The sequence below is a fragment of the Balaenoptera physalus genome (assembly GCF_965194825.1).
Source record: "Balaenoptera physalus genome assembly, chromosome: 17".
NCBI classification, from domain to species: Eukaryota; Metazoa; Chordata; class Mammalia; order Artiodactyla; family Balaenopteridae; genus Balaenoptera; species Balaenoptera physalus.
The window spans coordinates 69,975,819-69,993,985 of record NC_138895.1 but is presented as its reverse complement, the minus strand read 5'-3'; the positions used below and the strand labels follow the sequence as shown (position 1 = coordinate 69,993,985).

General features: G+C 45.3%; 1 protein-coding gene across 2 annotated transcripts in view; it reads left to right on the top strand.

The window, feature by feature from the left end:
• The window catches only part of ANXA13 (annexin A13), a 61,863-nt gene that overhangs the window by 18,907 nt on the left and 24,789 nt on the right, over positions 1-18,167 (top strand). For both annotated transcript variants that reach the window (XM_082433219.1, XM_082433220.1), the window contains one exon: positions 10,793-10,868. In XM_082433219.1, coding sequence (XP_082289345.1) covers positions 10,793-10,868 — 76 coding nt within the window. The remainder of the gene's footprint in view (positions 1-10,792; positions 10,869-18,167) is intronic.

Sequence of the window (18,167 nt, the reverse complement as noted above, 5' to 3'; positions counted from 1 at the left end):
CCAAATGTATATGAGTGGGTTGGCTATGTTCCAATAAAACTTTATTTACAGAAACAGGTGATGGGCTGGATTTGGCCTCAGCCTACAGTTTGTCAACCCCTAGATTGGAGGAGTATGAAAGACATACTATTACCTGGCAAAGACTGACTACTCAGAAGAATCTAGAGAGAATTTTATTTTATTTTATTTTTTTAACATCTTTATTGGAGTATAATTGCTTTACAATGGTGTGTTAGTTTCTGCTTTATAACAAAGTGAATCAGCTATACATATACATATATCCCCATATCTCCTCCCTCTTGCGTCTCCCTCCCACCTTTCCTATCCCACCCCTCTAGGTGGTCACAAAGCACCGAGCTGATCTCCCTGTGCTATGTGGCTGCTTCCCACTAGCTATCTATTTTACGTTTGGTAGTGTATGTATGTCCATGCCACTCTCTCACTACGTCCCAGCTTACCCTTCTCTCTCCCCGTGTCCTCAAGTCCATTCTCTACATCTGTGTCTTTATTCCTGTCCTGCCCCTGGATTCTTCAGAACCATCTTTTTTTTTTTTTTTTTTTTTTTTAGATTCCATATATATGTGTTAGCATACGGTATTTGTTTTTCTCCTTCTGACTTACTTCATGCTGTATGACAGACTCTAGGTCCATCCACCTCACTACAAATAACTCAATTTCGTTTCTTTTTATGGCCGAGTAATATTCCAATGTATATATGTGCCACATCTTCTTTATCCATTAAAAGGAACTCCTTTCCCAGTTGGAATCTAATGGGCTTTAATACCTTCAGTGTTCCATGTCACTCACTTTGAAAAACGCTTGGTTGAATTTCTACCCTAAGAATCTATGATAAACCTCTTCCCTTTATCTTTTGCTCCTTGGATAAAGTCTAGGATTTCTTACTTGTACAGCTCTCAGTGTATATATTTTTTAAGTTGTCTTTCTCATTCACTGAGATGTCAATGGGAAAGTTCCTTATTTTTATCAGACCAATGGTTCTCAACCCTGGTTGCACATTAGAATTATCTGGAGAGTTTTAAAAATTCCTATACCTAGTATATACCTATATCTTAATGATTCTGATCTAATAGGCCCAGGATGTGACTCAGTCATTTGTGTATGCTCACAATTGGCTGTGGCAAACTTGCAAAGTCAGTCCCAGCCAGGGTGACCGACTCTCGCGGTTTCCCTGGAACTGACCCAGTGTTAGCACTGAAAATCCAGGATTTCCTGGGAAATCCTCGACCTTTGGCAGTCAGACAGTTGTTCACCTTAGTGCCAGCCCACCACTGGCAGAAAGTCCTCGACTCTCTCCAAGAGGGTCAGGAACAGTTTCAGAGAGGAGATGCGGCGTCAGCAAATTTCCTTAAGTAGATCCATTCTCCACTGTTGCCCCCAGAATCAATGGTGGGCAACCAGGTGTTTAAAAAATGGACAGGCGGGTGCTTCCCTGGTGGCGCAGCGGTTGAGCATCCACCTGCCAATGCAGGAGACATGGGTTCGAGCCTTGGTCCGGGAAGATCCCACATGCCGCGGAGCAACTAAGCCCGTGTGCCACAACTACTGAGCCTGCGCTCTAGAGCCCACGAGCCACAACTACTGAGCCCTTGTGCCACAACTACTGAAGCCCGTGAGCCTAGAGCCCGTGCTCCGCAACAAGAGAAGCCACTGCAATGAGAAGCCTGTGCACCGCAACGAAGAGTAGCCCCCGCTCGCCTCAACTAGAGAAAGCCCGCGTGCAGCAACAAAGACCCAACACAGCCAAAAATAAAATTAAAAAAAAAAAAAAAAAAAAAAATGGACAGGCACGAGGCTCCGTGCTGTCAGTCCCCAAGCTTCTTTGGCCCTCTGAGGACTCAGGTAGGACAGTGAGGAATCCAGCACAGCCTCTGTCCTCTGCCTCCCCCACCTCACACTGATAGGCCCCTTGCTAATAAGACAAACCGGCAGTCATTTTGCATAGATTCTGTCAGGTAGGGAGAAGTGACCTTTTACCTGTGAAAATGTTTGACAGTTTATCAGGCTGGAAAGTAGTCACCCAAAAGGAGCAAACATCAGAAACTGGCCATCCTGCTGGCCTCATGCCTCCTCAGTCTTCAAAATGCCTCCGCTAAAATGCAACTCCCTGGCACACTCTGGTCCTCGAACGACGATCCCTATGAACTAAGGGCAAGATGCTTTAGGAAAGGGGGAACTGGAAGATTTGGGATGAGATGGGGAGAGAAGGAGGAAGAGTCCTGAGAGCCTGTTGGAGAAGGTCAGAAAAGCCAATCCCTCACTGGCCAGCTCTGATCACCATTATGAGATCTCTCTGCCCAGTACTCTCGTCTTTTTTTCCCCAGCTTTATTGAACTACAATTGACACATAACATTATGTAAGTTTAAGGTGTACAATGTGTCGATTTGATACACTTATATATTGCAAAATGATTACCAGCATAGCATTAGCTAACACCTGCAGCATGGCACTTAGTTACCATTTCTTTTTTGTGGTGAGAACATTTAAGATGCTTTCTTAGCAACTTTCAAGCATATAATACCATATTATTTAACTATCATCACTATGCTGTACATTAGATCACCAGAACTTATTCATCTTATAACTGCAAGTTCGTACTCTCTGGCCAACCTCTCCTCCTTTCCCCTAGTCCCTGGTAACCACCATCCTAGTCTCTGTCTCTATGAGTTCAGCTTCCACATATAAGTGGTATCATACAGTACTTGTCTTTCTCTGACTTATTTCACCTAGCAGAATGTCCTCAAGGTCCATCCATGTTGTCACAAATAACAGGATTTCCTTCTTTCTCGTGGCTGAGTAATATTCCATTACATATAATATATTCCCTTTCTCCCTTCCTCCCTTCCTCCCTTCCTTCCTTCCTTCCTTCCTCCCTCCCTCCCTCCCTCTCTCTCTCTCTTTCTTTCTTTCTTTCTTTCTTTCCTTCTACCACATCCTCTTTATATATTCATCCATTGACAGACACATATGTTGTTTCCATATCTTGGCTATTGTGAATGATGCTGCAGTGAATCACATTGTCTTATTTTATCTTCCTGAGATTCTGCTGGGTACAGCAGGTATTAGTCCCAGTTTACAGAAAAGAAGCAGAAAACATGATTCTATTTGACTCAGAAGGAATATTGGGAGCAGAGTTTGACAGTAACGCCTCTCCTGCACACACACTTTGCCCTGAGAGAGACTGTCCCTTTTGCCTTGCAAATAGTGATAACTGGCTTTCATTTTTCAGTTCACTTCCTATTTTCTCATCATCAAGACCATTTATTGACCCTATGGTCATGCAAGTGGTCCTGAGCTTCCCTGGTCAGCAGACAAGTCACAGGTCTCGACTGGTGTTTCTACTAAAAAAACAGCATTCTAATAGTTGAAATGAGCTTTCTACCATTAAATTTTTTTTAATAAATAATTTTGACAGGAACAAAAAAATGGTTGATGAGAAGTCAATAGTAGAGTTTCTGTATCCAGACTGTGTAGGTTTGAATTCCATTACTTACTAGCTGTGTGACCTCAGACAATTAATTAACCTCTCTGTGCTTTGATTTCCTCATCTGCAAAATAGGAGGTAATAATACCTACTTCATAGGGTTGTTGTGAGGACTGAGTGACTATACGTAAATTGTTTGGACCAGCGCCTGGCACTTAGTAAGTGCGTTATATTCAGCTGTCATTCTCAATTTGAAGTGTTTCCCCCATAAATTTCTCTTAAACTCTTAGCTCCTGCTACTACTTCTCTACAAGTACAAAATCGTTTCTGATTTAGGACAGAATTATGTAATCAGCTATTTTAAAGTTGCCACACAAGGCACCATGTCAGGCGCTCATTCAACACTCAGCAGGAATCAGGTCAAGAGGGAAGGAAGTAATAAAAATAACGCTGAGCCCTCACCACATGCCAGCATCCTGCTACGCACTTTTGATCCATATCCTTATAACAACCCACAAGAGATAGATACTATTATTACCATCTTTCAGATGGGAAAACAGAGACTTAGAAACGAGAAGGGGAGAAATAGCATCACGCCAGATTCAAGGGTAGATATCTTGGAACAGGGGGGTTACCTATGTGATCAGAAAGAAGTCTCTCTCCCAAAATGAACCTCAGTATCTCCAACTCTATACAAGGCAGTTTAGCCCAAACGGCCAATGTTAATTCAAGTACCGTTAACTAGCATGGGGATGGTCATTGCTAACGCTGAGGAGAATACAGGCATGTCTGAGCCTCTCCCCAGCACGGCCTTCATTTTGCTCCTGTTTAATAAGACCAGGCCATCGCCTAGTTCTAATCCTGGCCCTCCTTCTAGTCTCCCCAGCCCCCCTCCCGATTCCACGTCAGCTCAAACAGTAGCCCTCTTTAGATCAGTGTACAGCGAGCCCTCTGCCCTCTGCTCCCCAGCATTTCCTCGGAGACTTCCTGTCTTAGAGTCTGGATACTAAGCAACCACTTTTAAATATTTACCGAGGAGACTGCAGCCAGACAAGCCTTCTGGGGAACAAACAATCCAAATGCCACTCCCATTACAATTTGATATTATTTCAGAGTTTATAAATGACCCTTACATCCTTATGTCACCCAGCATCCCACCTCCTACGTGCCACCCACCGTGTGCTTACTGTAATCCGGCACTGTGCTACTGCACCCCGGACACGACTGCATCCAAACTTCATGCTACCCATGAGCTGGTGCACCTCCACTGTGAAGAGGAGACAACAAAGGCTCGGAGAGATGGGTCAGCTTGCCCGAGGTCCTACGACCAGCAAGAGGCAAAGTGTAATTGAACACAGTAGGTCTGACTCCCAAGACCACATTGTATCTTTATGTCACATTTAGATCAATCATGTTTGTTCTGCAGCGGCGCTGTGACAGGTCATAGTAAGCACACATGTACACAGACCCAGAAAGCATCATGCTGTAGTCTCTCCCTGGAATATCCTTTCCCCCACCTCCGCCCCTCCTCTTCCCCTTTTTTGTCTGCTTGCCTAACTCCTACTCATCTTTCAAGAACCAGCACACATGTCAACTTCTCCATAAAAATTCCTCTTTCTCCTCTCAGCTACTGGCAGCCAAAGTGCTTACCATACCATAACGCAATTGTCATTGATCTATTTCCATGTTAATTTCTCTGAGGACTACGATTCACAGACATTGAGTCCCCCCCCCTCACCTGGGGTAGTGCTTGCCACGCAAGAGATGTTCAGTACTTGTTTGTTGAAGGAAGAGGAGGGAAGAAAAAAAGGAGGTGGAAGGAGAAAAGGGAAGAAGGAAAAGGAAAAAGAGAAGGGAGGAGAGGAAGCAGGGGAAAAGGGAGGAACTGTTCAGAGGATGGTCTAATTTGCCTGCTGTGTATTGTTTTTTAATGAATTCACATGTCTCTCGTGAGACAGTATATTCTTATTTTCCAGTCTTGACGTTATCCAAGTAGAAGATCAGGTCACCTGATCAGGTCCTAGCTACTGATGAGCAGGAGTGTATTTAAATACGGGTGTCCTCAGGCTGGGTGACCCACCTGGAGAATTTTGGTTACTACATAATGTATAGAGCCACGAGTCTGCAAACACATCCCTCAGCTAACTCTTTCACACACCCCATCCCCAGAGTTTGCTGTGAGTTGGAGGCAGATTTCTTGAAACCCCCTTCCGATCATAAGAGTTAAGCCTTCCTTGAACTGTACTGGGTCAGAAGCCTTTGAGCAGGTGTCTGTTGCTGCACGCTGGCCCTTCTGCCTGGGGGCATCAGATACAGAGCCACGCTGCTTCCTGGGCCGTTGATGGGCTGAAGCTGGCACATCCCTGAGTCATTTCAGAGTGGGTGTTTTCAACATTCTTTCCGCCCAGGTGACACTGCTTCCTAGGCTCCTAAAATTTCAGTTTATTTTCTCTGCATCCTCCCTCCAGAAAAAAATGGTTCATTCGTTTCCTTGTTTTAAATGCAAGAACACGAAAACACAGAAAAGTGACATGTAGACGCACTAGAAGGAAGAAGAAAACAGCAAAGCTCCCAGCGTAGTCGTGCACCAGGCAGTGCCCTTTGCAGAGTTAGGAGTATTCGTTTCATCTTGAGCCTGACACACCAGCACGATGGCCAGCACTGCACCCGCCTTGTATCTCAATGGGACCCTCACACCCAGGGGTGCGAATTAGCACACTGGCCAGAAGGTGGTGTTGTGGTGTCAGCCCAGATCACCTGGACTCCACAGAGCCTGAATTTTTAACCATTTTACTGCCCGGGGTTAAATGCATGCCTGGATCCCAACTGCAGGTGATGAATGAAAAACTGATCCTCAGAGTGCCATTTACAAGCTGAAAACCCCTCAGGCAATATTCTGGAAAGGTCATTACTGATCTGCCTTCAACAAATATTGTTTACATTTATTGAGCATGTGCCCTCTGCTAGGCTTCATTTTAGATGTTTTGCATGAATGACTTCATTGAAACTCTCACAAGAGACCTATGAGATAGGGGATATTATTATCCGCATTTTGCCATGAGGCAACCACAGCACAGAAAGATTCCCAAACTTGCTCAAGGTCACAGAAGTAATAAGCAGTACCGCTGGGATTCAAGTCTAGTCTGACTAGAAACCTATGTTCTTAAAGTTGACTATTATATCCTCTGTGGCTACCTATTATAAACATGATGTCTGGGGCATTGCGAGATAGATAACAGATGGATAGATGGATAGATAGATAACTAGATAGATGATATATAGATAGATGATATAATCTCACAATATCAAGTTTGGAAGATGTCTGTATATTTCTATATGTATACCTTCCAAATGTGTCAAGTCAAAATATGCAGAATCAAAAACCTAAATATCACCACAAGACAAAACCCAAGAGTTGCCCAAAGCAGCAGAGGCAGGACTAGCATGCCTGTGGTTCCTCTAAATATCTGGCACTGGAAATGTTATCTCATGCAAGCCTCAGATCTCAGAAGGCAGACACTGCCCCCATTTTACAGATGAGGAAATGGTGGCTTAGAGTTTAAATGGCCCAACTTTACATGACTGCTGAGGGGCAGAACCACATTCAAACTTAGATCCACGTGGGCTCAAACCCAGACTCTGTAATCATTTTTATTAACATCTAACATCATGTCTTTTTTAATGTGTCTTCTGAGTGTCAATGCAAATGCTGTTTAAAAAAAAAACCAAACCAAACCAAAAAAAGGAATGTTGCCCCACCTCTTTTACGCCTTGTAGTTGAAAGCAGGTGGGCTATCCACGTATTTGCCTCAACCCTCACAAACTTAACCCTCTGTCCCCATCCTGGAGTCCCCTGCACCCCCATTTTGTGTCTGACTCACATTCCCGCAGACCTGCTTTATATGGAAGTTCTGCTCAGTGGCCTCAGGTTTCAAACACAAAATCTCCTGATGGGCAAACAGGCCCGAGGCCCCGAAGTCAGCTGCCTGGCCCACTAACAATGAGCAATGGAGGTGGAATGTCCTCTCCGTGTATATTCCCGAGAAATTCGTTACCCAGATCATCGGAACAAGCCAAGGACACCCCTTGCATCAACACTGGCCATCGCTGATGAATGCATCCATTGTAGACACAGTCCCAGCCATGCCGAGGGGAAGATTCCTTCCACACAGACTGTCTTCTTTTTCTCTCTTCCCTTTTTAAATCACATCACATGATTCCTTCCCTCTGACATCAAATATCCTGCTGTTACTAGGAACAAGATGGAATTCTCTTCTGATAAGGAAAGCTAACCAACATGGCTAAGAGTCATTCATTCCTAGAAGGGGACGGTGACTTCAACCTGCCCTGCTGAGGGTCATGCATCTGATATAGACTTTTACGCTGCATTATTTGTAAAGCAAAAAAGGAAAAAATTAAGTCTCAATATCATCTTTATTCCTAACATGGGCTTCAACACTCTCCCACTGCACCCCACGCCACCCCACCAGACATTACTATTATTTTGGACTAAAAGACATTTATTTTTACTCATTTTTTGGCCTTGGATAAACAAACTGGACATGTTCGGAGGGTCCTTTTCCCCTCCCTCCACTCTTATAACTCTATGATATTTGTATCATGGAACCATCTTGCTAAAACAGAGAGGGAATGTCATTTCATACCTGTCAGTCAGACAGTCCTGGTTCGAGCCCTGGCTCCGATTCAGCTGTTACCTGGCCAGGTGATCTTAACCAAGTCTCCTCATGGCTTCTGCAAGCCCTGACAGCATCTTTGTGCAAACAAGGAAAAAGTATTCCTCTGGGGGAGAAGCAGCCCTGCCAGCACAGAGCTTGGCAAGTGTATCCCCAGCAGGACCCAGCTCCCACTGCCCTCAAGCCAGGCATAACCTGAACAGCCATTCACAAGTTCACAGCCATCCTCTGTTCCAACTCGTCAGTTGTGAAGTGGGATAGATAATAAGTCCACCAAACTCTTGCACCGATGAGGCTAAAATGACACACAGAATAGTTTATGAAGCCTGTCACGAGATTTCTGCTGCTCCGGTTTAACTCTACCTCACTTCCTGAGTCGCACCTAATACTCCTGATGAAAAGCAAAGACACAATTTACTTCTTTGAGATTGCTACTTCCCACACTCCCACACCCAGAGAACCAGCCCTTTTAGAATGTGATCAAAAGGCAGGGTGGGCTTGGTCAGTGTGCAGCCTGTGCATCTGCACAGGGCCCCACGCTCAGAAAGGCCCTGCTCTTCGTTTAATGCTCTGATGTCACCATCCTGAAATTCTTAATCATTTTTGAACAAGGAGCCCTACACTTTCGTTTTCCACTGAGCCCCACAAATTACGTCTCTGGTCCTCCCAACAAGCCTTCAGAAGAACCAGATAGCCTTCTTACAGCCCACAAAAGATTGGGAAAGGAACATGGGACACGCCATCGCTCCGCCGAACATGAAGGCCCCAGTCATAATTAGAGTGTGAGGCAGGATGGTGCACGGGACCCAAGAGCATGAGCTTTAGGAGGCAGATTGAGCGGGTGCAAACCTGCATCTTGCAAGACCACAGACAAATTCCCTCACCTGCCTGAATCCAGGCTTCCTCCTCTGTAAAGCAGACGACAAATGCCTACTCTTCCCTGTGAATAATGAAGAAAGGTGTGTCAATGAGGAAGTTGTCTAGCACATGGCGGGTGCTCAACAAATATGAGTCCCTCTCCCAGCTTGTTTCGGGAATAGATACTTCAAGATGGGCCAATGGACTACATTCCAAAAGGCAGTGGGCTGATAGGGGGCCCTGAGATCCCTTCGGCTCTTAAGATTATATGATTTTCCATTAACCAAAACCTACAAGCCAGCCTTCCTCCAGTCCATAGTTATTCAACCTCAATCTTTCCCTCTCTCTTTCTGTCTGTCTCTCTCTCTCTCTCTCCATATCTCCACGCTTCTTGTCTTTGCTTTGCTTCATTCTGAACCCATGCTTCCTTCATGTAGTGGACAAGATGGCTGCCAACAGCCCTAGACTCACACTCTGTTGGCTTAGCAAACCCAGCAGGGAGAGACATCTCTCAATATTTATGTATCAACCCAGGGAAAACTCTAATTGACCCTGCTTGGATTACATCCCCACTCCTGAACCAGTCACTAGTGCCAGAGTGACAGGGTGTGTGTCCACCCAAGGGCAGGACGATGGGGCTCAAGCTTCGTGACTGACATCTCCCGTGAGACCACATGAAATGGGGGAGGGGAAGTCCCCCAAAGGACATAGGGATACCAGGCAGATAAATGCAACTCATCCTCTGTGCTTTATGTGGTTTACTGCTCATTCCCAATAGGTACCCAAAGAAATGAAAGGAGGGACAGGGAAATTGGGGAGTGTAGACAGTAGCACTTAGACCAGCCTTCACTGAAGGATGGGAAATAAGTGACATACGTCATCAAAGACCATCTCTGTGAGGAAAGACAAAGAACTGAGAAAACACAGGGTGTGTTCAAAGCTACTCGTTGCATGACTGCAACTAACCTCACATCTTTAAATTTTTAATAGCCATGCATTGATTTTTATGCTTACCTTTTCTTTAGGCAAGCAACACTGGTTTTCCACTTCAGTGCTAATAGAAAGTTTCTTTTTGAAAAATAACTTTAAGCAAAAACAAAGTAGGTCAATTGAAAGAAAAATAATAAGCAAATAATAATAATGTAGACGTAGATAGCTGTGGACATTCAGTGCATGTATTATGCCAATGACTGAAGTATGGGAAACATTAATATATATACAGAACTTTTTCTCCCCAAGGAGCGGGAAAAACCAATAACTCTGCTATTGCTGGTCCATAGAGTTATCTCTGACAAACTAAATATTATGTCTCTCATTGTGTGAATGGTAAAGCTTGTAGCCCAGATTGTCAAATGGATCTGTAATAAGATCCTAGAATCCTCAGCTTCTGGCCGACAACACCTATTCTCTAGACATACTGTGTCTCAGGGCGAAGGTTGAAAACCAGCATTCCAGGACATTGGCCCACTGTACTACTCTCTGTTTCAGAGACAGACACACAAAGGTGGGGTTGATATGAAAATCACTTCTCCCAGAGCTGGCTGGGCTGATTGTCCTTGAGAACAGAGGGGGCCATTCTCCGTGGTCATCCAAGTCCAGCTGGCTCCAGGGAGTACCAGCCATCTCTCTGGGGCCAGAGCTTCCCCAGCTGATTTCCACATGTACCCATGTGTAAAGCGGCAGCTGGTCCCTCGTTTGGATGTCTGCTTGGTCTTCCCGTTAGTTGCCAACTTCAGCCAGAGATAATTATTAAATGCCTGTATTGTCCACTCAACCTCTTCAATTATTTTTTTCTAGGCCAAAGAGAGAAGTCATCAGGGTTTTGATGTTGATCGAGATGCCAAAAAGCTGAACAAAGCCTGCAAAGGAATGGGTATGAAAGATATTTTGTTTGCTAATTTACTACTGAACTTGATTAAACTTGATCTCATGTCCAACTTTCCCACGATCTTAGGAAGATGACCTCCCACTTATTTCGTATCTTCCAAGCTAAGTTGATCACTTTTAAGGTTCCCTTTATAAAAGTTCTCAAAGTTATAAGCAGATCCTATTACTTGTCAGGATTCAACATAATAGCTAGAAATTTAATATTATGACATTTAATTTGAACTTGAGATGGGGGAAACTTCATGAGAAGTGTCGTTCATATGATTCTAATGTCATCTAAACCCTCTGATGCCTTTTATGGGAGGTGGTAGGGAATCAGGGCTGATGAGAACTGGATTAGGGACCTGGAAGCTGTATCTACGAGCAGAGCAAGTGGAGATAAAACTGTGGCCAAGGTTGAGAATCAAGGGGCAACACTGGAGCAACTATTTACATCCAGGCCTAAGTGCATGGCCAAGGATGGGAGACTAAGCAAGAGATCAGGAGTAAGGTAGACCCGGGAACAAGGGGAGATGAGCGAGGGAGCATCTAGGGCTAGGGCCATGAAAAGAGGCTCTGGAACCCAAGGAAGTCACTGATAAAACAAGGTTCTAGTCCCAGAAGCTTGGAAGAAGGTGGAATTCAAAGCTCAGATAGAAGGATTTACCTTGAAAGGGAGGGGGGAGGGGAGGGAGGGAAGACTGAGAGCAGAAATAGATACATTCATGGGTGTTGTAAGAGGAGAAGGCTGAAGGTGGTCATGCCTAGTAATGGGACATGGCTCCGTGAATGTGAGGCAAAGATATCTGCTAAAGATATGGGTTTGACAATGGAGTATGGAGTTTGGGTGATAATTTGGAATACTAGCTCTTGAGTAGAAAAGAAGGCAGAGGTGGCCAGTATTGACTTCTCATGCTGAGAGCACTACTGAATAAGAGAAGAAAAAGGAGGAGGCGGAGGAGGAGGTCAAGGAACAAACTTACCTGCCTTCAATGGTATCTTAAGTTCTGGAACTGTACAGAAAAAGCAGCTTTACAATAATAGGTAATGTTTATTGAACTCTTTTGCCATACATTTTGCATGCATTACTTCATTTGACAATAGCAAACCTCATTTAATCCTAATTTTCCAAATGGTTAAAGTGAGGCTCAGAGGGGCTAAATGACTTGTCCAGACTCACACATCTAGTGAGTAAGTGGTCAAGCCAGCATTAAGCCCAGGCAGGAATTAATTTCCTGCTCTTGACCACCAGCTGATGACCTTCCTAGCTTAGGGCAGCTTTCGTCTCCATGGGGGCCTTCAGGGCTCTTTAACACACATCTCACATTCACTCAACAAACCAACAAACACTTATTAAGCACCTTCTCTGGAGGGTCATGTGTGACATGTTTAGGGACCTGCACTTTATTCTGAAACAAGGTGGAATCAAGCAAGAATTCATCTGGAAAGCAACATAGAGAGTTGACTGCAGGACGGTGGGAAGGGAGATAGGGGGACAAGTTAGGAGGTGACCAGGGGACAGATGGTGAGGCTGCTGGGCAGTGAGTACAGACAAGAAGGAAAAGATTTGAGGCATTAATGGGCAGACACCACAGGGGTTGGTCACAGACCAGTCGGCGTACGAGGTAAAGTGAGAAGTCAGAAAGAACTCCCAGGTTTCTGTCTCAGGGAACGAGATAGGTGTTATCATTCATCAAGAAAAGGAATATAAAAGGAGCCTCCAGTGTTCTGGTGAAAGTGTAGGTCTTACTTCAGACATGTTGAATTCAAGTGTCTGAGAAAATCCAATGGAATGATCCACATTAGTAGAAATATGTCTAGAACCCGGGAGAGAGATGTGGACAGAGACGGTAGACTTGGGAGACACCAACACGTGGGTGGTGGTTGAAGCTATGGGTGAGGATGCGCTCACCCAGGATGTCTGTGTAAAGAGAGGAGAGATGCAGGAAATCCCAGCATTTAAAGCAAATGTAAAAGTAAGACTGGGAAGGAGTGGCCAAAGAGACAAGATGGGAAACAGGAGAGAATGTGTCTCCAGAAGTAAAGGGAAAAGAGAGTTCCCAGAAGAAAGGAGTGGGAAACAGTATAAAACCCTACCCACCCTGAGGTCAAGTAAGATGAGGAGTGAGAGTTGGATTTTGCAGCTAAGAATAAACTGACCATCTCTACCAGAGTGGTTCTCAGCAGACAGCTGGACGCAGAAGCCTCATTGCCCTTCACGGGGGTGAGAATGGGGATGAGGGTCAATCCCATCAGAGAAGAGAGAGGCTCACAGCTGATGGAATGTTGAGGTGAGGGGAGACTAGACACATAAAGAAGGAGTCCACTGAAGGGGAGAGCTTGTAAATACAGGAGGGAAAGGGGGCTGCTGACAAAAACAAGATTTTTAGAAAGCCTGGAGGAGGGGGAAATCCAAAACACAGATATCAGGATTGACCTTGAATGGAAAGAGGAGGTGCGACTGAGAGCTGGAATTGATACATTCATGCGGGTAACAGGGGCAGAACGTTGAAGGAGCTCTGGCCTGGCAACGTGACATTGCTCAGTAAGGTGGGAGGCGAGGTTGTCTGCTCAAAGTGTTGGGTTTGACGATGTAGTATGAGGTATGAGTGGTGCTTTGGAATAGACGTTGAGTAGAGATGACCAGGAAATGACTGCTGATCCCCTGTGAGGTCTCCGTTGACTAGAGAGACCACGATTTCACATTGGCTCAGCCCACACAGCTCTGTGATTTTCTCCTGCAGCCTGAAGGCAGGACAGGGGAAATGGATGTTAGGTTGACCCCGGGTTTGCTGATCCAGGGGTTCCAGAAGAACAAGAAAGTGAGGGCATTTGAGGGGGCAGTAGCTTGGGAGAAAAAAGATAGAGGGACCAAGGGGCAAGGTTGATTAATTTCCTCAACTTTATTTTCTTACATCTACTGGGGAACTTTTAATATTCTAGGCATTGAGCCAAGCACTTTATATATAAAATCTCATTAAGTTATTCTCACAAAAATCCACTTTTCAGACGAGGAAAGAGGCTGTGACAAGTTAAGTAACATACCCAAAGCCACAACCCCGTAAGTGGTGAACACTGGGATCGAACCAATTCCTATCGTTTCCTGAAACGCCACCAATTTAGACACCACAGCTAAGCCGCCTCGGCCACACAGAGGCAGTGGGTGGGGATAGGGCTGAGAAGACATGGCTGGTAGGAGCCATCTCAGTCCACAGGCTGTTTTATTAAATTTTGCTTTTTCTTATTGTGCTATAATTCACATATCATAAAATCCACCCTTTGACAGCGTATAGTTTAGTGGCATTTAGTATATTCACAGGATTGTGTACTCATCACCTCTAATTCCAGAACATTTTCATCACCTAAAAGAAACCCCACATAGATTCACAGCCACTCCCACTTTATCCTCCCTTCAGGTCCAGTCAACCACTGGTCCACTTTCTGTCTCTATGGATTTGCCTATTCTGGGCGTTTCATGCACCTGGAATTATACAATAGGTGGCCTTTTGTGTCTGGCTTCTTTCACTTGGCATACTGTTTTATGAAGACAAGTGCCAGATTTTTACTTAGAGGTAAATTAGTAGATTTACTTCCCTAGGAAAATAAAATAATTTACTTAGAGGTAAATCAGCAGATTTACTTTCCTAGGAATGGGTACTGTGATAGAATAAAGATGGCCATAAACTCTTTGTGTGACTCCAGAGAGAAGAACTGGGATCCACAGTGGAAGTTCTAGGAAGACATCTTTTGCTTCTGTATAAGGAACTATCTAACTATAGAACAGTCTGCCTTGCCCAAGAAATGCTGAAGTCCCAAAGGAGCTGGGGTGGGAGACAATCTGGTAGGAAAGTGGTAGAAGGGATTTCTACGTAGTAAGTATTGTTGAATAAATGGGTGGGGTGGGGCTGGAAATGAAGGATGACAAGCAGGTTGCTTGGTTTGGGGGCATCAGAGGAAAGCTCAGCAGAGGGGAGCTGGTCCTTGCTCACATCCTGGCTAATCCTGTATTCGGACAACAGCTGTTGGGAGGTATGTTTGCCTGCAAGTGTCAGGATGTTTATAGTTCTGAGCTGTGCTGAGCGGCTGAGCCAGCCTCACAGGTGTTTCCCTGCTGCCTCTCAAGTGAGGGCCTGGCATCTGGATGTGGGTTGGAGACAGGAGCTGAAGTGGGTGTGGGAATGAGTCAGCTGTGGTTTATGATAAATCCCCAAGCTCTTAGCCACCACACAAGTTTAGTTCACTAAGCACAGATGGAGCACCTACTGAACGCCAAAGTCATGCAGTGTTCTCCTCCCCCTCCTTTGGGTGTGGCCACAAGGTGAGGCCATTCTTGTGCTGGTGACTGTTGGAGAGCCCCTTCTAGGTGCCAGGCTCTATGCTGGGTACCACACGCACGTCACCTTGTGTAACCCTACCAACAACCCTGTAAAGTTGTACTATAATGACAACAGAATGCCGAGGCTCAGAGGTTAAATACTTGCTCAGGGTCAACAAGATATGAGATGAGGGTAGGGTGATTGCAACTGAGGGCCATCTCGAAAAGATATCATTTGGATGAAGGTCTAGAATTCCCACCGCTACTAATAAGAGCAAGCCCAAGCAAAATCGTACCATTGGCAAAATTTGTCTGCAAGACCGTGCACCTATCTTGTTGCTATACCAGCCCAAGGCTGCGAGGTCTGGATTTAAATGTCTAGGGCCATGCTGTCCAATAGCCACCAAGGTGAGGCATACAGGTCACTTTTAATATTTTTAATATTTTAATATTAATATTAAATATTAATTAAATATTTTAATATTTTTAATATTTAATATTTTAATAATTTTAGTATTTTTTCTCTCAAACCGCTTTTTTTGTTTTTGTTTTTTTGTGGCCGCGAGGCACGTGGGATCTTTGTTCCCCGACCAGGGATCATACCCACACCCCCTGCATTGGAAGCTGAGTCTTAACCACTGGACTACCAGGGAAGTCCCCATTTTTAATTTTTGAGAAGCCAAATTTTTTTTTAAATGCAGGTGAAATTAATTTTAATTATACTTTAGCTAACTCAATACTGTATCAAAAATATCATTTCAACAGACAGTCAATATCAAAGTTATTCATGAGATACTTGACGTCCCGTTTTTTGAATTAAGTCTTCAAAAGACCGTATGTATTCTACACTTACAGAACATTTCAACTTGACCAGCCACACTTGAGTCCTCAATAGCCACATGCACGCACTGTATCAGGCAGAGTGAGGTCAGAGGCCCTAGGCATCAAAAAGGTTACGTGCGCTCCTCACCCGTTCACCCACCTATGCAAGTCAAAGTAATAAGAATGCTGCACCATAAAATAATATTTGATTCTTACAAATAACATAAAACTCACAAATTTCCTCGTTTGTGGTTTCTTCGGTGCCCCTGCTTTCCTGGCTCCTAAGTACCTGCTTGGTCTGGGTCTTGGTTAACCCAGAACCCCTGACGCTGACACTGTCAGGCCTTCCTCTCAGGGCTCCATGCCCACCCTGTTGCCCCCATCCCAGCAAGGCCCTTCTGAAGATGACGTCTTAATCCGATAGTGTGTGGACCCCAACATTCATTATCCTCTCTGAAATGTAAGAGGATGTTTGTCGTTCTCCCTCCGAGAAACACAGAAACAGGGGCTTAGAGGGAAAAGCTTCTATGGAGCTGCTATGGGGTGAGACGGCTGTGGCTGGCTTTGGGGCCTGCTGGGAAGCGGCTCACTCACTAGGCACCAGAGTCCCAGGGGTAACGGGGAGCGGACTTCAAACCCAGAGGTCCCCACCCTGCTGAAACTCAGCTCTGTGTGTTCCCAGAAAATGGCTGGAAGAGCCAAAGCCAGGAGGCCCTCCGGCACTCCCGGGGCTGACGGTCACCCAGTTCTGACCTCTACTGTGTAATTACTGCGTCAGATGAACAGTCAGAGCTGAGGTTCCTTCTTTTCTCATTTTTTAAAAAAGTCTTTCCCAGAACCACTGGGGACTGGCCCCAGTGCCTCAAATCACTGTAAATGTTTACAGGAAATTGTTCCACTGCACTGACTGCTTATATGACACACATACTGTGAAATGTAAAGTGAGGTCACCATCCAGTAAATCGCTTCTCGGCCGGGTAGTGGGAACAGCTCCCTGGATGAACCTGACACCCGGACTCAAAGGGCTCAAGAGAAATCCAGTCAGTTCCAGGCTCTCCCCCACCTCCAGGCTGCTGCTGGGACATCCCCAGACTGCTTTGCTCTCTGCTCTCCTTTTAAAAGAACATTCAGGAAGGAAAGTCTAAAAAACCTTATTTTTAAAATTTTAACTCAATTTTCCTGAATTATGCAGATATGGGTTGACTATAGCAACAGAGTAGAGGATTTCCTATTGGTCCCTGCTACACACAGGCCACCTGAGTAGCACACACAGCTTACACGCATGCCGAGACCAGCTCCATCATAATGCAGTGCAAACCTCTCTATGCATGCATTTACACATTCGTTCACTCAGCAAGTCAAGTCTGATGCAGACTGAGAGCCTTCTCTGTGGATATTGCAATGAGCAAAGCCCCCTGCTCCCGTGGAACTTGCAGTGTGGGGTGGCAGAGACAGGACAGAGGAGGAGGACAGGTAATGTGAGGGACACCGGCAGGTGTCCCAGAAAAGCCCAGCGAGTTGAGTCCTGAAAGAAGAATGGGAATAACGGTGAGGAACAAAGCTAAAGGTCTTGCAGGCAGAGGGGAGAGCCCAGGCTATTATTCTGGATTTGAAGGGGCCTAGATGGAAAGGTTTGAAGCAGAAGAGTGAGCAGGCTGATCTGCTCCACAGAAAGGTCACTCTGGAGACTGTGAATGCTGATTGGAAAAGGTGAGAGTAAGACAGGAACGCCATCTGGGGATCAGCGCTGGTGAACGATACGACAGAGGTGAGGATGGAGAGAGATGGGTGGGTCTGAGGGCTACCAAGGAGGTGAATGGTGAGGTCTTCGTGGTGACAAGTTAGATGTGGGGCGAGGGGAAAGAGAGAGCCAGCGGTGGGCACCCGCACCGCTCCTGGCTGGCACAATACAGCGAATGGGCCACCTGGGAGGCAGGAAGGCTCCTTCCGGAGATGACAACTGTAAGGATAAAGGTCTGAGATGCGGAGGCCCTAGACCTGGGCTGGAGCAGCCCATGTGAAAAAAAAAAAGTTGGGGGGCTGGATTCAGAGATTTTTTATGAGAAAAAGAAATCTCTCTTGAGGTGAGATTTCTGGCACTCCGTGGTTAAAAAGAAACAATGTCACAGAGGAAGTAACTGGATACACAGTACGCAGGTGAGGCTACAG